This window comes from Cyprinus carpio, chromosome B7 (genome assembly GCF_018340385.1).
Source record: "Cyprinus carpio isolate SPL01 chromosome B7, ASM1834038v1, whole genome shotgun sequence".
Lineage (NCBI taxonomy): Eukaryota > Metazoa > Chordata > Actinopteri > Cypriniformes > Cyprinidae > Cyprinus > Cyprinus carpio.
In genome coordinates, this window is record NC_056603.1 from 36,299,935 (window position 1) to 36,326,519 (window position 26,585).

General features: G+C 35.6%; 3 protein-coding genes across 4 annotated transcripts in view; 1 reads left to right on the forward strand and 2 right to left on the reverse strand.

Annotated features, from left to right (window-relative positions):
* LOC109098609 (E3 ubiquitin-protein ligase RNF166) overlaps positions 1 to 6,214 on the reverse strand; it is a 28,823-nt gene extending 22,609 nt beyond the window's left edge. Inside the window, 2 exon segments of the mRNA XM_042728468.1 lie at positions 5,832 to 5,977; positions 5,979 to 6,214. Of these exon segments, the coding sequence (XP_042584402.1) occupies positions 5,832 to 5,977; positions 5,979 to 5,999 (167 nt within the window). The 5' untranslated portion in view covers positions 6,000 to 6,214.
* Positions 6,215 to 6,924: 710 nt separating this feature from the next.
* On the forward strand, positions 6,925 to 18,547 carry ctu2 (cytosolic thiouridylase subunit 2 homolog (S. pombe)). Its single transcript, XM_042728469.1, has 15 exons — positions 6,925 to 7,190; positions 7,522 to 7,596; positions 7,686 to 7,764; positions 8,771 to 8,830; positions 9,378 to 9,438; positions 9,538 to 9,647; positions 9,843 to 10,096; positions 13,385 to 13,520; positions 13,602 to 13,733; positions 14,073 to 14,164; positions 14,282 to 14,382; positions 15,254 to 15,407; positions 15,534 to 15,600; positions 15,966 to 16,024; positions 18,349 to 18,547. Exons 1-15 carry the CDS (start codon positions 7,129 to 7,131, stop codon positions 18,410 to 18,412), a joined length of 1,506 nt encoding a protein of 501 aa, XP_042584403.1. The 5' UTR covers positions 6,925 to 7,128; the 3' UTR covers positions 18,413 to 18,547.
* A 1,102-nt stretch (positions 18,548 to 19,649) lies between these two features.
* The window catches only part of piezo1 (piezo-type mechanosensitive ion channel component 1), a 100,127-nt gene continuing 93,191 nt past the window's right edge, over positions 19,650 to 26,585 (reverse strand). For both annotated transcript variants that reach the window (XM_042728472.1, XM_042728470.1), the window contains exons 43-51: positions 26,374 to 26,532; positions 25,763 to 25,910; positions 24,060 to 24,248; positions 23,896 to 23,988; positions 23,003 to 23,175; positions 22,786 to 22,908; positions 21,179 to 21,258; positions 20,655 to 20,841; positions 19,650 to 20,499 (exon numbers count right to left, since the gene is read on the reverse strand). In XM_042728472.1, coding sequence (XP_042584406.1) covers positions 20,244 to 20,499; positions 20,655 to 20,841; positions 21,179 to 21,258; positions 22,786 to 22,908; positions 23,003 to 23,175; positions 23,896 to 23,988; positions 24,060 to 24,248; positions 25,763 to 25,910; positions 26,374 to 26,532 — 1,408 coding nt within the window. In that variant the 3' untranslated portion in view covers positions 19,650 to 20,243. The remainder of the gene's footprint in view (positions 20,500 to 20,654; positions 20,842 to 21,178; positions 21,259 to 22,785; positions 22,909 to 23,002; positions 23,176 to 23,895; positions 23,989 to 24,059; positions 24,249 to 25,762; positions 25,911 to 26,373; positions 26,533 to 26,585) is intronic.

Below are 26,585 nucleotides of genomic sequence, written 5' to 3' on the forward strand. Positions count from 1 at the left end.
TCTAAAAGCCACTTTCTATTTTGTAAAGCTCAATAACCTTTTGCTTTACAACAGAACTATATTCTTTGGTTTTACTCATTGTGATGGATGATTAAGGGAATTTGGCCTTTGTTTTCCCTCATGTTTATATTCCTGTGAAATAACTTGCATGTCCATAGTCACCCTGGTGTGCAAAAGATATTTTACTCAAAATACTTTTTCTAGGAGTGTTAATAATTGTGGCCAACATGTATTTGAGAAAAAACATTTATTTCACAATGAAATTGACCCCCTCCCCAGTTTTTTTTTTTTTTTTTTTTTTAATAAAAGTTTAAAATGATTAACAATGCAGATTTATTTTCACAGGCTTCTTTGTTCATATTAACCAAGGGTGTCAATAATTCTGGCCACAACTGCATATTTAACATGTACTCATGAGCCTAGTATTCAATTGCAATATTCTTGCATTTCTGAGACTTCTTGGTGGTTAAAATAGATATTTAATCTAGTACATGCAGTCACTAGTACTCAATAGCAAAGCTTTTTTTTTTTTAAATCTATACTGCCATTCATCGTTCTCTCTCATTCAACCGCAGGTTCCTTTCATTATCTCACTGTTGTCTCTTACTCACCTTAAGTGCCCTCCTTAATCATTCTTAACACAACAGGATTCATGTGTTGGCACCTCATTTAACTGTGGTGATTAATTCACTAGCTCCAGAGAAAGCTCCACGTGTTGTGCTTGAATGTGTCACTGAACCAGGAACGTTAAGATCTAAACTCCATCAACCATCTGATATACTCAGCAGAAGCCAACGTCAGCCTCAACTTTATAACAAAGTTTTCTGAAGACCTAACAAAAAGGAAAATACTACCAAAATATAACAAGATGATACAATGTAGACACCATTAGTTGAACAAACAGATTTTGCCGGACGTTGAGCCTACATTGCGGTCTCAATCTGGTTAGGATGTTCAAACAAACAGGGTAATGTTGTGATAGTGCCAAAAGGGCCAGTGTTTACACTTCTCAGGGAAATCATAACATGAATGATTTACTTAGTTGTCTCTGTATAAAAGCCCATGATAGAATTTACTATATTAACCTCTAAAACACTTGTATTCTATTAATTAACTAACAAAATAACAAAAATATTATTATTATTATTTATTTATTTTGCATTTTTGCTAGAATACTATAAATATATTTGGGAAGCACAAACAGCTAATAATATCATGTCATGTATAGTATATTTAAGATAAATATGATACGTTAATACATTTATATATTAAATATATTTATATATGACTTATATGAATATAAATAAATACATGTAAATATTTTTAAAATATATGCTGTGCGAAAAGCACCAGTCTCCCTTTTATGCAGAATGCGATATATCCGCTCAACCAATCACAGTGCACCATTCTACGAACTGTAAATGGTAACAACCAATCACAGCGCACCATTCCACGCACTCTGGACAATAATGGCGGCGCTTTGAATACACTCTGCATCTTAGTTTTACTTCTTTACTTTGTGATCAACAAACAAGGGCTGCACGATAAATCGCATGTGGTTGTCATTCACATCTCGTCAGTAAAGTCGGTTCTGTAATTAATAGTACCTGTAAATCTCCATCACGTGCTTTCAGATGGAGCGACATTTAATACACAGAGCCGTAGCTCACTGACAAGCTGTGCTATATCGCGTTTATTAAATGTATCACATTCGTTTCATGATGAAACTTTATAATATATATATATATATATATATATATATATATATATATATATATATATATATAAAAAAAATTTATTATTATTATTATTATTTTCTCAAATGAAACCTGGTTTTGAACATCTTATTCAACAATGAAGTACTGTACTTTTTATCACCACAATGTTAGGATATCAATGTAACATCATAACAGGTTGAAAAAAAAGCTTCAAATTCAGCTGAAGCATCTGTCCTTCTAATATGTTTTATCACAACCCTGTGAGTCAAACAGTTCTGAGCCACAGCAGGTGTGAATGAGTGAGTACGTTTGAGAGGTAATGTTTGTGGATTACAGATCATAATCAAGATTATTAACACACCTGCTTTTCAGCAAATCAGTTATGACTACTGGACAAACAGAGACGATTAACTGAAAAGAATTCAGCTGACATTTAGTCTTCCTCATGTCAACCCGACATGATTCTTGTGGAATAAACCAAAAGAATATCTCAAAGATCACAGAGATGCTACCAAATCTTTTCTGACTTAAATTAAAGAAAGCAACATGAAAGGCAAGAAGGGCTTAAAAAAAGATCAATCTTTAGGCATATGCCTCCTACTCTTGAGATGAGCCACAGCATTGCACATCCCATGAATGTGTTATATGAATGTGTTATATGAGTGTGGGCAGTTCTGTACAAAACCAAAGACAGCATTAGAAAGCAGCCCCCATTATTTATGAGGGCGGTCAACTACAGTTTAATCAACGTGCTACAATCTCAGCTGTATCTCTGGCTGGAACATATGGTGGTGTTGGCATAGAGAGATAAGGATTAGGATAGTTTTTTTTAACCTAAAACTATCTAATCTGTATTCGGCAGGTAGAGCAGGGGATGCATTAGAAAATAAACATGTAGACAAGTAAAGCCTGTGTGCCTCTTATTGTTGTCAGGCTTGTGCAGGTGCATCAGTGACAACTTCCCTATTTAAATGCATAAAACTCATTAGAACTCAAATTTCATAACACTAAAACCAGTAGGTAATGTTTGCTTAGGTAAACAACACTATAGGCTATTTCTATGGTTCCCAGTTGATAAAATCTCCAAACATAAGTATTAAACTTTGGCACTTTTTGACTTTGGTTCTGCTCTTGTCGAGCCATTTTGCATATTGCAATCATCATCATCGGTACACCTTGATTTAGTATCATATCTTCCTCATCACTAAAATCAAATAAATTGCTGAAAACAGGTTGTGTTACACATATCTTTTTCTTGTGAAATGAGTAAACGCTCCTCAGTATACCATACACTATTTTAATCATTTGAACATCTCAGTCATCACTGTATTGCACTGCATTTGCATTATATGTTTTGCTCCCAACAATAAAAACTACAGCACTTTAAACATATAGCCTACAACTAAGCATTTAAATATTATTGAGAGATATAGAGTGAAAGCTGATATTTATATGCATTTTATGTAAGTAGCCTGCTATACTGTTAGAAAGATCTCACTGATTTACATCAGGATGTCATCCTATTTTTTAGCCATATAAATATTAGCAACTGCACCAAATTGCATATTTTTGCTCAGTTATATATATAATGAGCCATAAAAGCATATACAATAATGAAATAGCCTAACACAAGCCCTTTTTATAGGTTCAATAAAGTGTTCCATTTCTGATTTTTTCTGACTATTATTTCATATGTCAGGCTTTTCAGGGTTAAGCATCAATTATCATGAAAAAAGATCCCTTGGGTTTATAGCAGCTGTTTGAAGGTTACAGTGTTTCCCTCATCAAAAATTCATTTTTTCCTGAAAGGGCAGTAAAAGGGCAAGGGCAGTCCCTGGGTGTTTCAGCTTGAAAGAGGCAGTGATAGCCAGTCTCCTCCCAGTAATGCTCCTCAGACCTCCAGGTAAAAAGCAATCTAAGCAAAATACAGTACAGCAAAGCACCAAAACATGTCAAAGGCACAAATTGCTGTGTATGACTTGTTCATTAACATCTACATAATAAAATCCAAAAATGAGCTGCCTTTATTTGATTGACTGTGAAGACTAAAAGTGAAATAAATTTGCATATATTGACAACTGCATTAGCTGAAATACTGACAGTTCAAATGTGTCTCTAAATGTATCTATTGTTATGGAGCACAATACTGCTCCATGGATCAAAGAGCTAGCAATTCAGCCATCCAAAGCAAATGGGGGTTATTGTAGAAACTGTTCTAAATAATATAAATTCAGAACTCTTGTCTCAAAATTGTTTCTCTCTTTGAAAATTTCTGTAACAATTCTGCCAGTGTGTGATTCTACCGTGTCATCTCCAGATGATTTTTTTCCCCCACAAATGTAACTCAGTATTTTTTGCACTGTAATTTCGTAATACTACAGCATTGTAAAAAAAGAAACATTACTTAGAAAAGAATAAATAAAATTGTAAACATTACAAAGAAGTTGCATAAAATCTAAATGTGTTTACTTAACTCATGAAGAGATAATACATTAAGCAAAAACTAATTGATATATTACAGAGCACTATTTTCATGCTGAGACTTTCAGAGTCGGGCCGAGTACCAAAACAAACTTGTAGCCAATCAGCAGTAAGGGGCGTGTCTACTCATGATGTGGAGGAGAGAGCGTTCAGTGCACAGGACGGGCATTAGCTGAGCCGAGCGACGATAGAAAGATATAGATTGCGGATAAAAAACAAAACAAGAAACTGTCTGCGGAACAAAAGAAGGCTTACGATAAGGCAAGAAGTAGGACCCGTGTAAATTTCGGATTAGCTTTCCAGTGCTGGAGAGAACTCAAGGAGCGGGAAGCCCTGTGATTGGATGCCGAGGTTGCTTTGTTTCATCTCGATAGGTGAGTAACACTGGCTTTGCTTTGTAATTATGCTGTTGTGTCATGTTCGCTTGTTTGTTCATCTGCAATCGTATTGTCGTTCCCTTCAGCTATGATAAAGACACATTCATTTCCACACCCTATAAGCCTGGAGCATCTAAACATCCTCCACTGTCTGCTTGAAGCATCAGCTCCCAAAGTGTGTCCGAAAAGAAAGATAGTATGTTTATTGTTTCAGATAATAATACAGCAGATTATGATATTACAGTTGATTCCGTGTTTGGTTAGTTTGTGTGTGGGTGTGTTTTGGGATTAGGTGTGAGAATATTTTGGGGTAGGGGCGTGTTTGTTTTGGTGATTTGAAATATCAACATTGGCTACCAGAAATCACTTACCCAACCTTTAAGATCGAAAAGTTCACTCTTTTTAGTGAATCGGTTCTTTTGAACCGATTCAGTGATTCATTTCAGAATTCGGTGTTATTGTGATTGTTTTAATGTCAACCGTATTTCGGGTTCTTAAAAACACGAATGCTTTGTTTGAGGTACTCATGTTACCAACAAGTTTTGCATCTAAAGTGCCCCAGGACAAATTCAGTTTACAAACACAATAACCAAATATCAGTTACTATTATTTTAATTACAGTAAACCTAACTGTGCTCCCAATCAATGGACACAAAATAAAATGAACGTAAGATCAGTCGATAACTCAAACTCGGTTCAGATTGATTCAGTCCTATTTACGAATCGGTTCGATTGATTCTTTCCAAAGAACCGAAACAGATACCTATGAATTATCGCTCGCAGCTTTCTCTTTGTTGTCTCCTGCACAGCGCACAGATGGGAAGTGAAACTCAAAAAACCCCAAATGACGGATATGATGATTCTATTTTTATCGAAATGTTTTAGAAATGTGTAAATTCATAAAATGCATAAACAAATCAAAACAGGCTGACAAAGAAACATGATGTTGGAGTCGTGCAAGCACAAAGGGATGCAAACAGTTGTTCCATCTTCAAAGACTGACATTACAAAATACATCTTCAATAAAATAATTACACGCACGTTGAAAGAGTGTGTGGTTAGGCAGGATTTAATCTACTACCCCAGTCTAAAACAATGGGATTGGTGATTCCCCCCACCACATCATTAAATATTTTTGCACATATTGTAGAAGTGTACATGCATGAATGCCAAAGTGACCACTCGAAAGTGATGTTTTGCCTCTACTACAGAGACACTAAATGGAAAGTGAAGAAATGCCACTGTCTATACTCACGTATGGGCGCAGCTTGCGATGCTGACAGGTTTGTGGTACACCTCCAGACAGATGGGACAGGAGAACTGGCTCTCCAGGCTTTCCCCAGGTGCGGCTGCTGCGGCTCCATTTTGCTGCTGATGCTGCCTGAGCTGAGCAGCAGACACCAAAACTGCGGAACATCGCCATCGTGAACACGGACCGCAGGATGAACCACTAATACTGCCGATGCAAATAGGATTCCGTGGTTTTAACGAATGTCTCGCAGGGAAAATGTGTTGTACACGACATTAGATACCGCATCTGCGATCTCCAACAGTGTTAACCAAGGAGGACACGCCGTTGTTCCAAAGAAGTAAACATTACATGGTAGCTTTAACGGAACGGTCTCGAGCCGATTAGACCAACAAAATGATGGGAGTTGTAGTTTTTTACTGCGATCATTTACAGCGAGTGACTGTTTAATAGAACTACATTTCCCAGATATTGCATTCATAACAATTCCATGGAGCGTAGATAGATGGCGTCAACATGAATGTAGCGAAAGTGACAAATAGGTCTACGTTGTCAATAAAAAAATAAAATGGGAAAGAATATTATTTTATATGATAAAAAATGTGATAAAATTAGAATATTTTGAACATTTAATTTTGACTGAAAACGCTAACTCTTTAATATACATTAAAGTCAGACGATGCATACTGTAACCTACAGCTAAAATAGCATTAAACATACAAATAAATAAAAACACGTCTTTTTTTATATATTTTATATTCGAATGATATAGGAATTGCATACGAATGATATAACAGTTTTAATGTCAATAAACAAAATAAATTATATTATTATTATTATTATTTTAAAAATTTCAGAATATTAAAAAATACATAAAAATGCATTTAATAAAAACGACCCAGTGTGCTTGCTTTGCTGTTTTTCCAAATCAAGAAGTTTGTGTATGTGTATGGTATTTACCAGTAATTACACAGAAAATAAACAAATACATTAAGAAATTAAGAAATTCAGATAACATTAAAACATTAATGTCAGGCGATGTGAAAATTAAACATAAAAAGTTAATAAAACTGAAGTAATCAAACGACGCAAACATATGGGCGTGGTTACGATACGTCATCAAAAGGGGCCAGGGAAATGCAGTACTGTACACACGCGTGAAAACAAGCGTACGCCAATATGTGTCAGTTAAACGGTTCCCTTGAATAAGTTTGGAGAGAATTGCACACTTCTAAACCGGCTGAAGAAAAGCATCGTATGGTTGGACACGTTTTGTCTCTTAGTTTGTGAATTTGAAGCGGTCATGTGTGAAGTTGAAGGAGACTATAATGGTCTGGAGTGTAACCAGAAGATACCTGTGCCGACGTAAGCTGAATTAAACAACCTCTGTGTGACAACAAATAATTAAGAATGGTTTTACAATGTTTTGGACATCTGTGGTAATTACTGTACCATTATATCATTGCAGAAATTACTCCATAGTTGTACCAACACCACTGTACTCTGTTGTAAACATAATGTGCATAGTGTGCTATATGGTGCAATGGCGGTACTTTGACACACGACACGATACTGAATCGCAATCATGTTCTTGCACATTAATATGATACTAAAAGAATACTACAGTGATTCATATTTATTTGTTTGTTCTTATTGACAAATTGAACAGACGTCTATATGTGTGACACACGTTTAGGCTTAACAGGAAGTGTATGAAATGTAAGGAGGGAGCTGCTGTGCTCATCATTCGGGTCAATGATGCATTTTGCCGGTAGGCGATTCATTAATCTTCTCAATGTGTTATTTGCACTTAATTATGTGATTCAGCCTGATCAAAAACTTGATCCATCTGTTTACTAGGGCCTGCTTTAAGGAGTACTTCATACACAAGTTTCGGGCCATGCTGGGAAAGAATCGTGTCATTTTTCCCCAGGAGAAGGTAAATATATATATATATATATATATATATATATATATATATATATATATATATATATATATATATATATATATATATATATATATATATATATATAAAGAGTAATATATAGAGATAAAAGTCTCTTGACCTCCCTAGTTTCAGTGGGTTCCACAGTAATGGAAAACCAGAAAATATCAGCGAATTATTAATGAATAAATAGATTAGGGGTTTTGTTTGGGTTATGTTCTGCTCCAGAATATTTTAACCCCAGGATTATTTTTGGAGCTGCAGCAATGTTTAATTTATTTTCAAAGAATCAGTTCTTGGTTCATACAATGGCCGAATGACTCATTAGCAAATCAGAATGATTTTTAAAAAATCCTAATCCGGAAATGACTGAAAAGGACATGGACAGATCACTGAGAATTCATTGGTCAAAGAGTGAGAAACCTGTAAACTGAATTATTTTTATTGACATTGTTATATTGTACTGAACATTTTAGATTGAATCAGCATGCCAGGAATATAATTTTTTTTTTTTTTGGTGCCCAAAACTGTTACTAAAAGTTTCTAATAAGCCTGGGAGGAGACAAAGTGATGATTATTAAGAATTAGCCTGGCTTATTAAATAATCTTCATCTGAAATGCATCTTTGCTTTGTCTATACTTTGTCTAAACTGGACTTCATCTTTTATTTTGTCTATTCAGCACAAATTTAAAATTTGTTATTTTACCATACAGATGCTAATTTTACAATAATTAAATTTATCAGCCATAGCAAGCATTGCAAGAGCATTGAAATAATTACGTAATCTAAAATATAATAAAAAATACATAAATGCTTAAATAATAATTAATGTAAATGCTTGAATTAATAATAATAAAAAAAGCATAAAGAACATAAAACTCAACACGTGTGGTTTCCGTCGATGCTACCTTCCTTAGATCCTTCAGCATCTACACTGACTGCTCATCTGCTCAGTTTCAACTGAACTTAAATGTATTGTTTGTTCACTGTCCTTAGGTTCTTCTTGCTGTTTCTGGTGGTGCAGCCTCTTGCTCGATGCTCTCACAAGTTCAAGAGGTAAATACACAATGTTGCTCTCTAGGCATTTTTATAAAACAAAACAGGCCGTAGTGTGTGAGGAACATGTTTGCTTGTTTGCTGATCATGTAAAGTGGTCTACCAGCTCTAACCAGCAGTTTAAAACAAGTTACCATTTGAGGCCTGGTTCCAGCAGTCTTTATTTCTCTAGTTTATTTTAGTTATTTTTTAAATCATTTAAGTCAAAGAAGAACTGGACCCTCGACTGAGCTTTGTTTCTCCCAAGATAATTTTTTTTTCTTTTTTCATTGATGCTATCAGATAAGAACAAAATTTGAACTAACTCTGTAACGTCAGCATTGTTATTGAAATTAATTTAGTTAAATAATGACCCTGTTTTCTTCTGTAGAGCAGCTTATAGTTAAATTTATTTAATTTTAATATTGTATAATGACCCTGTTGTCTTCTGAAATTGAATTGGTTTCATAATTGATGAAATTATCGCTGTTATTTTCCTGTTAATTCCTGTGAAGCTGCCGTGTTGTTTAAAGCACGGTTTGAATGACTTTCTGCTTTCTTTTTTCAGGGGCTGAGTCGGGAGGCTCCCAAAAAGTTAAGATTTATGCCTGGAATCATATACATTGATGGTAAATCTCTTTGATTTGGACAAATAGGACATCATTCCTGTTTATGCTTTAGGACTGAACGTTTGTGTAACATTTGAATCTGTGCACGGTGTTTATTAGATGGCGGAGCTTGTGGCCGGAGTGCAGAAGAGCGGCAGAGGTCTAATGCTCTTCTGAAGAGCATCTTCACAGAGACGGGCTTCCCTTACTTTATAGTTTCTCTAGAGCAGGTAAACCAACCCAATGCATCAACAGACTAATAAAAATCAAATAATCAATCATAACATGATTAGTCCACATCTTAAATGCCATGAATCACTTTAGCTGCAGTATTTCAGGGCATCGCTTTGACTGTTGGTTGGGTTTGTTTGCAACTCCAGAGAGACACTGACTGGAGGAATGCTTTGCTCTTGATTGTGTTTTAGGTTTTCAGTCTGCCTGCCTCTGTACTGGTGCCTGGCACATCCGATCCAGACCCATCCAATCTTAGCTATAAACAAGCCGTGGATCAGTATGTCAAAGAGAAACAGACACTCACAGAAGAGAATGTAGCCAGTGCTGTGGCTCAGCTCAGTATAGGAGACTCTGTGTATTCTCACAAACACAAGCTGGCATTAGAGAGGCTGTTCTCATCACTGAAGACACTCACGGCCAAAGAGGATATGCTACAGACCTTAAGGTGAGCTTTCAGCAAAGTTCTCTATTCTTTTCTTTCCTTTTTGAGGTAGTCAGAATCTAGTGTAAATCTGATTCGTTTTAGCATTGTGTTTGTTCAGAAAGCTAATTTTTATACAAGGTTAAATAATGATTTTGTCACTACGCTTTTGATTTGGTTAATGGTCTTTACTGGTGTTAAGTGTAAGTAAATGTATTTGTTCAACTTGCTTTTACACTAATAGGGATCCTTCTTGATTTTGAGTCCTATAAATACAACTCAGAAACTACTTTAAATTATGAGTAGCCTTGCCGTTTCAAAGTTGCTAGCCCAATGCTGCATCAGAAATGGAAATGCAGCACAAAATGATCCAGCGATAAACAGCTTTCCACACCTTAAAATAAAACGTGACCAATAATTTCAATTTACATCAATATTTTTCCATCCATGGAGTTATCATGGAATCATTTTCAGCCAGCTAGTCATAATCGCAAAAAAAAAAAAAAAAAAAAAAAAAAAATACTATTTTGTTTAATACATTTTGAGATAATGACTGGCCGACTGTACATTATCCCTTACTTAAGTGTAGCTAACTTTTCAAAATTTTGACTTTTGATTATAGTTTAACTACTTTGAGTTATGAGTAGATTGACAGGCAGCAATTTCTTTAAAAGTGTGTTTGAAGTGCCAGGCACAAGATGATTTATTAGCACTTTGTGTTTTATATAATGACAATGGCTCAGCTGAGTCACCTTCCCCAAGCTTTTTGTGGTACTTTCCTGATGCTTTCTTTGCGTCATGCACTCCTTCTCACTTCTGTGTGACATTAGACTGATTCATCGCTGAAGAACTGGATCTTTGAAGTCTGTTTGAGTGTTGAGTCAGACAGTCAGTCTCTCTTGGAGCTTAAAGCTTCACTGGAGTGATGGAGTGATTAGAGAGAGACAGTTGCCTTCACAGTGAATATCACTCAGTACATTCTCTGAAGCTTTTTTATGGCCTATAACTAACAGTTAAGAAGACAGTATATGGAGGATATTGCTGTAATGTGTCCTTTTAATATTATGCTCTTCAACTGAAGTGATCTAGAAGAGATGTGTCTGGCTTATCCACTGTGTATTGGGTATTTATTTTAAAGTGATTTTAGTGGAAGTTAAGCAGCTTTTTAAATAGTAATGATGTCTTTATCCACTTTTTATTTAGACCGTTTAGTCTATTTTGGCCATGCCAGTTGGTTAGTTTCCCTTCCCTTTTTTTTTCTCTTCTTTTCTGTATGACAGCATTAAGAGATTTTTAGAGACTTGTCTGGTTTAACCTTGTTGGAAAAATATTCGTTTTTAAATACAAAATCAACGTGTTTACATCCTTAAACGTGTTCATGGAAGTCGCTAGGTGGGATTTTACATTTCAGAACAAGGCTTTGTTCAAATCAGCCAAATCCTTTGATCTAAAATACATTCTAAAATACATAGATTTTTTTTTAAATATTTGAATACTTTAACAACACATTCGCATGTTCAAAAATCTGTAATGCTGGTTATTTCTTATGAAGTTAAAGAAATAAAGTATTTAATCTTTAAGTTTTATTTCGATTGAATAAATCATTTTAAAAACATTTTAATTTAAAACGTTGTGTTTTCATTAATATTTACCTTTTTTTTTATCAACCCACGAACCCCCTGTATTTCTGTATTTCCTTGTTTTAGAATATTTCCCCATAAAATATGGAAAAAAAATGGTCAGTTATATGGTTTGGTGATCATCAGTGTTATTTTAGTATCATTACTATACTATTATAGTTTTGTTAATATTTTGTTAAAGTTTTGTTAATTGATTCTATTTGTACATTTTTTTGTTTGTTTTTATTTTAATTTTGTTAAGTTTTAGCAATGTTGATGTGTAATTTAGTATTTTTTATTCATTTATTATTTTATTTAAAAAATCTCTAAATTCAATTTTTAGCTATATACAGTATATATACAATATATACAGTACAGACCAAAAGTTTGGAAATATTACTATTTTTAATGTTTTTGAAAGAAGTTTCTTCTGCTCATCAAGCTTGCATTTATTTGATCAAAAATACAGAAAAAAAGTAATATTGAGATATATTATTACAATTTAAAATAATTGTTTTTAAATTTATTATACTTTAAATTATCATTTATTTCTGTGATGCAAAGCTGAATTTTTAGGATCATTATCACATGATCCTTTAGAAATCATTCTAATATGATGATTCATTATCAAAGTTGGAAACAGTTCTGCTGCTTAATATTTCTTCAGAACATGTGATACTTTTTTAGGATACTTTGATAAATAAAAAGTTAAAAAAAAAAGAAGCTATGTTTTTAAAATATAAATATTTTGTAATAACAATATACACTACTGGTCAGTAATTTGGGGTCAGTAATTTTTTTTTCTTTCTTTTTTTAAATAAAATCAATACTTTTATTCAGCAAGGATGTGTTAAATTTATAAAAAGTGATAGTAAAGAAAATATATTATTAGAATATATATTATTAGAATTTTTTATTTTTATTTTGAATAAATTCAGTTCTTTTTAACCTTTTATTCATCAAATATATTAGACAGCAGAACTGTTTCCAACACTCATAATAAATCAGAATATTAGAATGATTTCTAAATGATCATGTGATAGACTGGATGTTACATGTGACACTGAAGGCTGGAGTAATGATGCTGAAAATTCAGCTTTGCATCACAGGAATAAGATTATTTTTTTTAAAGTATATTCAAATAGAAAACTATTATTTTAAGTTGTAATAATATTTCACAATATTACTGTTTTTTCTGTATTTTTGATTAAATAAATGCAGGCTTGATGAGCAGAAGAGACTTCTTTCAAAAACATAAAAAATAGTAATGTTTCCAAACTTTTGGTCTGTACTGTGTGTATGTGTATATATATATATAATATATATATATATATATATATATATATATATCTATATATATATATATATATATATATATATATATATATATATATATATATATAAATTTGACAAAACTTTATTAATTATTTTATTTTAAACAAAATGAGAAAATGTTTTTTCATCTATACTTTATATTTCAGTTTATGTTTAAGTAATAAAATAGTTTGTTGCGATAATTGAACACTTTTAAGATTTAGCTTTAGTTAACTATAATAGCACTACAGAAAATGTCTGACTGTAGAATGCCATTATTGACCTCAAATGCGTTGAAACATCTTTGAACCATACATAATCAAGAATTTAGCAATGCCCTGCTATAAAGATTTCAGTTCGTAAATGTTTATTGGTACAGGCAGCACCTGATTCTGCACATTGCTCGTGAGAACGGCTACTCGAAGGTCATGATGGGGGATAGCTGCTCACGACTGGCCGTCAGACTGCTCAGTAATATCGCTCTGGGTCGCGGAGCAGCACTGGCTTCAGATACGGTGAGTAAAGTTTGTTCTGTGCCGTCATACGATTAAAACAAGCCCAGATGTTTCTTATATTAACATGAAGCTGTTTTGTAGGGTTTCTCTGACCCTCGGTATGGGGATGTGGTGATAGTGCGGCCCATGAGGGACTATTCATCCAAAGAGATCGCCTTCTACAGCAGGATGTTTAATGTGCCCTCAGTTTTTATCTCAGGACTGGATACCAAGGTGAGAGTCTGTCATCAGGAAAAGAGTAATGTCTCTCAGTGGTGCCTACATCACTGTCAATTCTTCTTCTGCTAACATCATTACGCTTTCAGTCATGTCTATCTCTGATGGTGTTTCAAGCTTAGTTTAGGATACATGTGATGGTTCATGACTGAATGCTCTCTGCCCAAACTTCTGTATTTGGTTAGTGTGATAGCTGTCTTGGTTATTTTAACAGCTAATGCCATCGCAAATTCCCAACACGAGTTATTCTAAGTAGATTTGAAGCTTTGTTACCTGAAACAACAGATCTGATTCCAGGCTTTCCATCATGATTTGGAACTGTAACTTTCATTTCAGACCCATGATAAAGCCAGCATCCAGCGACTGACGGAGAGTTTCGTCACCAACCTACAGTCTGACTTCCCCTCCACTGTTAGCACTATCTACAGGTAATCGATCTGAAAACAATGGCTCTGACCCAGAATTCAGTTGGTGTCCTCTGTTAATTGCATTTAAATTGATGGCTAGAACGGCTTGTCTGACTTGTCCTAATGATTTTTCTCCAGAACTAGTGAGAAACTTCACACGGTAATGCCCCCTCAAAGTCAAAGCGCTGAACCTGCCTCCAAGTGCCTGCTGTGTCTCTGTACTCTCGACACTAAAGAAGGTAGTTATACACCTAACAAAGGTCATGTTTATGTCGCACGTTGACATGGTCCTCAATTCCTAAAGTTGAGATTGACTGATAATCCTTCTTACCATTTTATTTTTTCCCCCAATATTTAAGCATTTTTCCTTAATCAGTTTTGTTATATTGCATCCAAGGATAAATGGATTAGACAAACTTAGAGTCACATAGTGGAAATCAAATCTGTCAAAGAAACCACAATGAACCCATGGAGTCACATAGTGGAAGTCAATTGCATCAAAGTCTCAAACACTTAACATTAATGAAATAAAAGTGCTTTGGATGAGTGCATGTTGGAAATAATTGAATTCTCTCATTTTTGCCTATGCTCATTTGTCTCATAAAGCTCCTGTTTTACATCATTTACTTACATGCAAGCTCTGTGGAAATAAATGCATCTAGTGAAGATTGCACTACAGAGTATGAGTTTTGCGTAAGTGCATAAAAATTCATGGGGTAAAATACTCATTAATACACAATAGATGCATTTTAAAAACTTGTCAGGCGAAAGTAAGAGCATTGATGAGACGTGGGTGTCATTTGCTGCCAGGCACGCCACTGACTTTAAAAGACTAAAAATAGTGCTGTCAGCAGTTATTTCATAATTTAAACCAACAAAAGCATAACAATTCGAGCAGCATTCCATTCAAAATGTACTTACTGTATTGTTACTTTACTATCATTGTGTACTTATTCCAGTGAACTAAAACAGATTATTACATTAATGCAAAAAAGCTACCATGTTCCAAAAACCAGCTTGACCACTATAAGCCTGTCTTTCTAGTAGGGTTATGCATTTTTAATAATTCTTAATCAACAAGCTTTTTTTTTTTTTTTTTTTTTTTTGCAGATAAAGCTTCTGCCTTCCATGCTACTTTGGTGTCTGAGCAGCTGTCCCAGATTAAACTTCAGGACCTGTCTCTGGATGCACCAGGACAGTCTGCAGAGCAGTGCTGCACAGAGGGTCAGGGTTGTGGACCTGGAGGCTGCTGTTCCTCAAACAGGTGAGTTTTGTCCTCCATTTGTATTCTTTTTGAAATTTTAGTTTAAGCTGAGTCAGTAGTTGGAATGTATTTGATGCTATAAGATTTGATTTGCCTCTTTTTACATTTTTCTGAATTGTATTTCAGGTTGTCTTCACATCAGGACTTGAAGACACTCTTGTGTTACAGCTGTAGACTCACTATCAAGGACATGGTGAGTTTGAGAAAAGCTCAGCACTCATTGGTCCAATAGTTACGTGTACTGCATTCATCCAATTCATTTTGGTATGGGGTAGATGACATGGCATCACAGCAGTGTCCAGCAGTTTCATTTGCAATGTCATATAAAACAGTATTTTCCATTTATTTTTATAATTACTGTAATATTCAAATTTGAAATATTTTGAGCTTATATCAATTTAGAGAATATATGGTATAGTTGTATTTCAAAATGTGTTGCATAATAGGACTATTTACATACATTCTAAATCGACATTATTTTAGGGAAATAACTGTCAACTGTACTCATAAATATGTATCAGTAATGTCAATAATATATGAGCTTACTCTCTCCTGCAGGTAGCAACAAACTCTCTTCCACCTTACATCATAACAGAGGCAGAAAAACGACAGAAAAGGTGGGAAATGCTGCTCCATAACCTAAATAAATAATTTATTTAAATAATACAGGTGCATCTCACTAAATTAGAATGTCATGGAAAAGTTCATTTATTTCACTAATTCAACTCAAATTGTGAAACTTGTGTATTAAATAAATTCAATGCACACAGACTGAGTAGTTTAAGTCTTTGGTTCTTTTAATTGTGATGATTTTGGCTCACATTTAACAAAAAAAACCCCACCAATTCACTATCTCAACAAATTAGAATACTTCATAAGACCAACAAAAAAAATAATTTTAGTGAATTGTTGGCCTTCTGGAAAGTATGTTCATTTACTGTACATGTACTCAATACTTGGTAGGGGCTCCTTTTGCTTTAATTACTGCCTCAATTCAGTGTGGCAAGGAGGTAATAAGTTTGTGGCACTGCTGAGGTGGTATGGAAGCCCAGGTTTCTTTGACAGTGGCCTTCAGTTCATCTGCATTTTTTGGTCTCTTGTTTCTTGTTTTCCTCTTGACAATACCCCATAGATTCTCTCTGGGGTTCAGGTCTGGTGAGTTTGCTGGCCAGTCAAGCACACCAACACCATGGTCATTTAACCAACTTTTGGTGCTTTTGGCAGTGTGGGCAGGTGCCAAATCCTGCTGGAAAATGAAATCAGCATCTTCAAAAAGCTGGTCAGCAGAAGGAACTATGAAGTGCTCCAAAATTTCTCAGTAAACGGGTGCAGTGACTTTGGTTTTCAAAAAGCACAATGGACTAACACCAGCAGATGACATTGCACCCCAAATCATCACAGACTGTGGAAAGTTAACACTGCACTTCAAGCAACTTGGGCTATGAGCTTCTCCACCCTTCCTCCAGACTCTAGGACCTTGGTTTTCAAATGAAATACAAAACTTGCTCTCATCTGAAAAGAGGTCTTTGGACCACTGAGCAACAGTCCAGTTCTTCTTCTCCTTAGCCCAGGTAAGACGCCTCTGACGTTGTCTGTGGTTCAGGAGTGGCTTAACGAGGAATACGACAACTGTAGCCAAATTCCTTGACACGTCTATGTGTGGTGGGTCTTGATGCCTTGACCCCAGCCTCAGTCCATTCCTTGTGAAGTTCACTCAAATTCTTGAGTCGATTTTGCTTGACAATCCTCATAAGGCTGTGGTTCTCTCAGTTGGTTGTGCATCTTTTTCTTCCACACTTTTTCCTTCCGCTCAACTTTCTGCTAACATGCTTGGATACAGCACTCTGTGAACAGCCAGCTTCTTTGGCAATGAATGTTTGTGGCTTACCCTCCTTGTGAAGGGTGTCAATGATTGTCTTCTGGACAACTGTCAGATCAGTTTTGTAGCCTAGTGAAACAAAGAGAGAGACCATTTTGAAAGCTCAGGAAACCTTTGGTGAATTGGTGGGTTTTTGTTAAATGTGAGCCAAAATCATCACAATTAAAAGAACCAAAAAGTTAAAATACTTCAGTCTGTGTGCATTGAATTTATTTAATATACAAATTTCACAATTTGAGTTGAATTACTGAAATAAATGAACTTTTCCACGACATTCTAATTTATTGAGATGCACCTGTAAACGCCATCATTTACTTTCTAAACCAGAATGATTTTCCTCCTTGTATGGAACACAAAAGACACGGGCAGAATATCTGGATGCTCTTTTCCATACACTAAAAGAAAATTAGGATTTGGAACTGTCAAGTTTCAAAAATAAGAAGTAAAGCACCATAAAAGTGGTCCAGATGACTCGTACACTATATATGTCTAATAAAGCCATATACAATATGTGAGGAAGAAACTAAAGTTAAATGAACAGCAGATAATCGTCCCTTTGGCCAAAGCTCTTTAAAATCATCCACAGTTCGATGTATTCAAACCTTTCACAATGCGATCGCAGATTCGAGGGCTGCCTGTATTAGAGAAATAACACTTAAGACTTCAAATCTCAGTCTGTTGAGACAAAGACTTGACACTATCAGATGAGAATACAAACACTTAAACTGAATTTAGCTTAATAATGATTGTCTTCTGTAGAATTGCTAATTTAACTTATTTCATTACTGATGAACTTTCCAACATTGACACTGTTATTTAACTAAACTGAGTCAACGTTGAACTGAACAATGACACTGTTTTCTTCTGTAGAGCTGCTTTACATCTGAACTTTAAGTTCTGTCATAATTGATGAACTGTGCACCATTGACACTACCAGTTATTGTCCTGTTTATTACTGTGACGCTATTTTAAAACAACCTTCTGCTAAATATCACTGTTGTAGCTTTTTGTTGAGCTTGTACCTGTTCTGTAAATATGAGACTTACCTATTTCTTTCCACAGATCACAGATGAAGATGGAAATCAGCGAGTACCTTTTGGAGGACGATGAGGAAGATGGAGACTAGCAGATATTTGGTTTAGACAAAGTGTTTAGGGTTAGCCTTGTTAATGCATGGTTTCACCCTATTCAAAAGCAAATCATAAAAGTATTCCATAGTAATTATTTCATTTGCAAGTCAATAAAAAGTCATTTGTGAACACGCCTGGCGAAATTTGAATTAATATAACACAATCATTAATACAGCAATTTATTTGTGCAGAAGGGCAATATTCTTGGTTTCTTAATTTAGCAAACTACTACACAGCAAGGATTTTTTACAGGCTCACATTTGATTTCTGAAGAAGAAAAAAAGCAAAGAGTACTTGTTTGTGCCCTTTGCATAACCATACAGTGGAAATGATTATTCCAGCCCTTACAGAAGAAATTTGGCACACTCATTACACAATGTGTGCACTTAAGACATATACAATTACACAATGTCCTAATAACCCTAAATGCTAAGCACAGCATTCCAGCACTTAGCGAATGGAAGTGTGGCACTGTCCATTCACAACAACAATGTAGCTGTCAGATTCAAATTACTTGATTGTCTTTGTTATGAGGAAAAATGACTTCAAGTGTTTGATCAGAAATTGTAAAACCAGAAACAAAATACTAAATGGCTCTCATCCTAAGATACTTTGGCTTGTAAACACTTTTGCTGTAGTAACAGAAAAAAAATGTTAAAGTTAAAATGAGTGAAAATCTCACAAAACCCTCAAAACCATGTCTGGGTTTTATTTCACTCCAAAGTCACAAGAACTTACAAGCACTAGAAAAAAAGTGAAGCCTAGTTAAGTGATCGTTAAAATTATTATTATTTTTTGCCCTGACAATTTCCATGCCAATTAAGCACTCAAAATATTTCAGTTGTGAAATATTTTTACATTAGGATATCACGATGAGTATTAGTTGGGCTTGACTTTATGATAACTTCAGTATAATACTGTATTATAGTAATAAGACTCATTGAAAAAAAAAATCCAGATATATTATAGAAATCAGTAAAATGTTATAAACTTTGCAAAACTGCAATAGTGCTAAGACTTCCTATACAAACAAATCTTAAAGGGAAAGTGCACTGAAAAAAATTACAATTCTTCCACGATTTACTCAGCCTTATGTTGTTCCAAACCTTTTTTCATCTGCTGAACACAAAATGTTTTTGAAGAATGCTGGTAACCAATTGGTTTCTGGTACCCATTGATTTTTTTTGGAAGTCAGTGGGGACAAGCAACCGTTTGGTAACAAACATTTTTTAAATACCTTTTTGTTCAACAGAAGAAAGAAACTCAGACAGATTTGGAACAACTTGAAGGTGAGTAAATGATGACAGAAATGTCATTTTTGAGTGAATAGTGCTAAAATATAATTTCCTGTTATTTTGGGATAAAGTATAACCCAGACATGGTTTTGCGAGATTCACTCTAATAGTGTTTGGATTTGCACATTGAAGGTCCTACCATTCTGTGCCCACTGGTCACTAGGACACTGGGTTAGCGTCTTCAGGTCCTTCTGGCTAGCGTCTGAATCACTCGCATTGAGTCACTCTGAGAGAGGCAGATTTTCAAGCTTGCTGACGAAACTAAACACTGTCCAGGCAGAATAACGCACAGAGGCTTAACCTGACCCCCGTTATCCAACCTCTGATTGCAAAGAAGCCAACAACGCCCCTAGCATTGGAGAAATGGCTATAGACTCATTGTTCATAAGACATTGAATCATCCAACTTATACAATGTCACAAGCTCACAAGAGCAGTAAAGCTCCACTGGTTCCAGCTGGCCTCGAGGCCGAAGTGGACATCATGATGCAGAACGTCCAACCATGCGATGCTGCACCAGCTACAAAACAGTTTCACTCTTCATTCTTTTCTCTAGTCCACTTGATCATAGTCTCTGGAGAGCGATAGAGGAAGATGAGTTTGGAGTAAAGCTCTTCCTCCAGCTCCAGTTCTCCGGTCTCCCGCACCAGGAATATGTCCAAGCATAGTTTGAGGATGCGGTCCACACATGGCAGTTCTTCAAACATGATGGAGTGAGAGATCTCGCTGAAAAAGCCTCGCACAAACTTGCCAATGACCAGAACCACGGACACATAAAGACCCATGATCCTGTAGGAGGAGGAGGAGGAGAGACGTATTTAGAGGAATATTCTAAAACATAAAACACTGACACAATCAAGAAATCAAATGTTTTCCAATCGAGTTGATAGTGAATACAGTAAAAGCCTGCACTACATCTCATGAAAGGAATGAATGCTGTGTACCCATATCCTGCTAGAAAGCCCAAACTTGGAGGGCTAACTTTGTCGTTAAAGATGACCATAGGTAGAACACCACAGGACTCCCTGCAGCCCGCAATGCTGATGTCCCACCACTCTTGAGCTCCAGTGGTATTCACAGAGGCTTCTCTCTTCAGTGACAAAGTCACGTTTTGATATCCCTCCTCACCATCTGCCAAGACAAAATAAGTTTTAAACAGAGATTACTGTAAATACTACAAAAATATATTTTTAAAGAACTGTTCCATGTTGATTCCACCTTGTTATGCCACATTCTGCCATTAATCAATCGATCCGTCCATCTGTCATAAAATTTATATGACAGACCAAGGAATATTTGGATATTTAAGTTTTTGTGTACATTTGAAGTAGGATGTAAATATGACGTTACACAACAGTATAAATTAATGTTCAGTATGTCTCAAACAGGGTGGAAATCCCTCACAAATCATTAAGGAAATGTATTGTGCCTGAGTAAAACACTAAAACGATGTTTGAATGTTTTTTACCTTTATAAAGCCGGCTAACTGGTTTTGCTTCAGCTCCATTAGGTGCTCTGATGTAGTTAGGAAACATGTGCGGCACATGTCTACAAGAAAATTACAGATGATCACAATCAATCAATGAGTGCAAAAACAAGGCCATAAGCATGTCTTGAACACGGGGGGATTAAGAAATAGAATGGTGAACTATGCACTTTTATTTGTATGCCTTGAAAATACAAAACGTTACTTGTCTTCTCACATTCAGTTAGAAATTACACGAATCACATAAATTTATCATAATTTCAATTTAATTGTCCATAAAGTTTGCATCACTGCCAGTAATTTAACATTTCGATCATAAAACAGTTGTGAAATATTTTAATTCACCCAAAAATGAAAATTCTGTCATTAATTACTCACTCTCATGTCGTTCCAAACCCGTAAGACCTCAGAACACAAATTAAGATATTTTTGATGGAATCTGAGAGCTCTCTGAACCTCCATAATCAGCAAGGATATTACCACGATCAACGCACAGAAACATAGCAAGAACATCATCAGTAAAATAGTCCGTGAGACATCAGGGGTTCAACCGTAATTTTACGAAGATACAAGAATACTTTTCCGCCATTTTGGAGAGTACCCCAGAATGTAATCAGTGTAATCAGCGTTGTTTATGTTCAGCATGCACGCGCTGTCTTCTGAACGTAAACAACGCTGTTTATGTTCTGGGGTACTCTCCAAATTGGCGGAAAAGTATTCTTGTATCTTCGTAAAATTACGGTTGAACCCCTGATGTCACATGGACTATTTTACCGATGTCGTGGTAATATCCTTGCTGACTGTGGAGAGTCAGAGAGCTCTCAGATTCCATCAGAAATATCTTAATTTGTGTTCCAAAATGAACAAAGTTCTTATGTGTTTGGAACGACATGAGGGTAATTAATGACAGAATTTTCATTTTTTTGGTGAACTATCCCTTCAAATGTTTCACTACTTCCATCTTACCTTCACCTATCTTACCTTTTTCAACATTAAAACTGACACTTTGTTATGCAATCTGAGCTCTGCTTCCATCAACCCTAAACCCTGCCTTACTTTGATTCGATCTCATCTCAATCATTTTTACACTGATGAGCGTCGTTAGACCTCTGAGGCAGACCAACATAAAAATCTAACTTTTAAACTTTTCATCATCCTAGCAACAAACAGTGGTGCATAATGGAGTGCAGCAGAGCAGCACAAGGATTTTTGAAATATTTGGAGGGGGGCAATTCATCCATTTCTAAATATTCAGGGGGATTTCTCCCCCTCAGTGTCTATGGTGTTTGTAGCCCTGTGTAAAACAGACACCTTCTAATGAGCTTGCTATATATATTCTGTCTTATAGTTATCTTTTAAGTTATTTTTGGTGTGAATAGGCCTTAACAATTGGGATTGGCGTTAGTGCCTATAATTTGAAATGAACTGCAACCAAGATGATGTAAGTGATGAAAATGAATTAAGAGTGAGAGTGATCTATCATAACAAAATGTATTTTTTTTTTTTTTTTTTTTTTTTTTTTTTACATGAGATGTGTATCTATATCTAGGATGACTGAGATTTTTTCCCCATGTAGTCACAAAACTTACACAGGAGCCTTCCGGGTTCCCAAAAGCAGCGAGGCCAGGTCCGCTCTGACTGGGTTCTTCTGTGACAAACTGATGGAGTGCTTGTCAAAAGTATGTTCCACTGTCCCACCTTTCCCCAGGTCCCTTTCAGACACAAACACATTATAAGCATGAGGTCCTGTACTCCCAACAGAAGCAAGTTTCATTCAAAACCACTGTGCTTCTCCATCAAACTGACCTTTGGAAGTTCCAATCCAGACGGAGGGTCATGTCACCTGTGCTGCCAAGCAGTTCCTTTATTAGCTCCTGTCTGCTCGGTGGGCTGATCCGCCACACTGACCCTGAGCTGCCCTCAATGTTGGCTGTGACTATGTCCTCATAGCTGTACAAGGTAATAAACTGCATGGCCACCTGTGGACACATTACAGTATTGGACACTAATGGAAAAGCCGAATGTTCTTTCTAGCAGAGGTTGGTACGGCTGTTATCGTATCCTCTTTCCCTCAGCAAAAACCTTATTTTTCAATTGGCTTTTAGATTATTGAAGAAAATCTCTCTGTGACCAACAAAACTTTGATTCTTATGTTCTTAGTCTGAAAGAGTTTCCCTGAAATTCTGAGTTTAGAATAGTTTGCAAGTGCGTGATTATCAATACCGTGATGCTGTATAAGCAGAATAGTGAGTGTAAGAGATTTTGTTTTGGCATGATGTTTAATGTCCCTGATAACCTCTGTAGTACTATTTAGCCACTTGCTAACAATTGGCTTTTTCAAGACAAAGAAAATAATAATAATCACAAGGGGGTATTACTGATGTGTTTTATGTTTTAATATAAAATGTGAAAATATCCTGACCTTATTTTATATCTTGATTTATTTCAGATATTTAAACAAAAACCCACTGACACTTTTTTTGGCCAAAAAACTAAAAATTATTTTGTTAAATGAGTAAATATATTGTAAAATAAACGGTTTCATTTCAGCATATCTGTGTAAAATAATGTATGTTTATTTACTGTCACTATTAAATTGTATTGTATTGTGTGCATAAACAGCATTATATCAGTTATCTTGTCATTATCAGTATCAACTGTTACTGAGTTGTGTGATATTACTGTTGACGTCTACTTACAGCATTTTCTCCAAACAGTTTGGCGAGATGATTGTAGTCCTTCTCAGTGAAAGGCTGGATGGACTGCTGCTGCACACTCATCGTAAATAAAGGCTGCAGGAGGACACATGAGTCAAATCTCAAATGCAAACTCTCAAATGATCGAAGTATTAAACAAATTTTACCTCATAACCACCAAGCCTGACTGTGACAGTAACATCAACGGGATGGTTAACCACACCCACTACGGATTTAACTAGTGAAATGAAGAGTAGTGGGAACCAAATGATGCAAATGAGGAACAGAATGATAAGGCCGCCCATTCCATATTTGACAATCCTCTTTTTCTTTTGCCCTCTAGGTTGGGGATATTTCTGCAAAGAAAAAGTTTAAGCCCAAAAGTAAGATTATGTACACATTAGAATCAAATGATCAAGATATTACACTTTCCATGAATAAGGTACAAAACCTAAGGCTGTATTCACACCTGTATTGCCACTCAAGTTAATTTTCCCCCAGATCTTTTGACAGGTGTGAATACAGCTATCACACTCGGGTGCGGACCAAACAACCAAACCGAGACCCAGCTGAAGAGGTGGTCTCGGTCCGCTTCCAAACAAACACTGGAATGGTTGAATGGATGAACCAATGAATGAATTACCTTAAGCACATGTGTGGTTTTGTTTACAGTTTCTAGTTCACTTGCAAAAAGGGCAGTGTGAAAGCGAACCGCACCAAACCAAAAAAATCAACATTGTATTTGTTCCGGACCAAAGCATGTGAACAAGCAGACTTTCTTGGTGTGAATACACCCTAAAAGTCAAAAATAGTGATCGACTTCAAGTAATCAAATAAAATATTATATAAGCTATGAGATTTGCCATTTTTTCAACCCTGTCACCATGTGGGATATGTCAGAATATGGTTTAAAACCTTCGCATCACTGTAGCGCCATTTTGGAGACATCTGCTGAACGCAAGCAACTTACGCTCTACTGTGTCAGTCGTGCTGCACAGATCCGCTGTTTTCGTTCAAATCAAAGCATAAATACATGTAGAAAACGTATCCTTGTGTCACGGCAGACACAAGAGAGTAAGCTGCTTGTGTTCAGCGGATGTTCTCCAAAATGGCGCTACGGTGATGTGGAGAGACACAGAGGAGATGAATTGTTGAATAAAGATGTTATTTTTGTTTTTTTTTCACGTACAAAAAGTATTCTCGTCACTTCATAACATTACGGTTGAACCACTGCTGGCAGATGGTCTATTCCGATGATGTCTTTCATACTTTTCTGGACCTTGACAGTGCAATTTACTTGGCAGTTAATGGGACAGTCACAAGCCTCCTGACTTTCATCCAAAATATTTTAAATTGTGTTCCGAAGATGAACAAAGCTTTTATGGGTTTGGAACTACATGGGGGTAAGTGATTAATGACAAAATTTTCATTTTGGTGTGGAGTATCCCTTTAAGACACTTTTTTTCGCCACCTGCTGGCATATTTATGTAATATGAAGAAATGGTCACTGAACGAATCATTTTGGTGAACGAACTGAAAATGAACAAATCTCTTGAAAGAATCAAAATTTCCACCACTAGTTACAAATGACTGGAGGTCACCAGGTAATACTAATTCGCACTATCCTGTGCGAATAGGGCTTATGGCACCTTTAATGTTAGGTTAGTTGTTTTATTATTCAAATTTATTAAACATATCTACTTAGGTTATAAATGTCACATCACTACTGACTATGTCTAGAAAGTGCCACAAATATTCACTGTTTATTTAGGATCTTATGACCATAATAACCTGAATGACACACAAATAACTAATCCAAAATTTTAGGTATAATCAAAATTTTTTTTGCATGCCAAAGAGGACCTGCTACCTTTTCTGTCTCTCGGCTGCATTTAATGATGAAGATATTAGCGTAGATATCCTCCACACACATCCAGTCGGACAGAGACAGTGTCGTATCTGTCCAAACCCAGTCCATCACTGCTCGAAGCTCAACTAAAAAAGGAACCAGGCGGAACCTGAGGAAGCAAGTTAATTAATTATAATTTTAAAAATGGTGCCTATTACATATATGTGACCGTAGAGAACAAAACCAGTCATAAGTAGCACTGGTATATTTGCAGCAATAGCCAACAATACATTGTTTGGGTCAAAATGATCAATTTTTCTTTTATGCCAAAAATCATTAGGATATGAAGTAAAGATCATGTTCCATGAAGACATTTTGTAAATTTCCTACCATAAATATATCAAAACTTAATTTTTGATTAGTAATTTGCATTGCTTAGAACTCCATTTGGACAAATTTAAAAGGCGATTTTCTCAATATTTTGAAAATATTTAGCCAAACATCGTCCTGTCCTAACAAAATGTACCCTTATGACTGGTTTTGTGGTCCAGGGTCACATATCATTCTATTAGTAAATAAACTTTTGAAGAAGACACTGAAAAATGAAAAAAAAAAAAAAAAAAAGTGCCCACCCTTGGAAAAGGAAGAGGTTGAGGTGATTGAATTTCTTTGTCAGGAAGTTTCCAAGGATTCGTGTAGGGTAGCCACAACGGATCTGATATGCTGACAAAGTGAAGTAGATGCACTTGAAAAAATACCAGAGCTGGGCCACTGAATTATGATTGAACATCCTGTGAAAATAAAGAAAAATTATACACTCCTCATTTGTCTTTGATCACCAGTC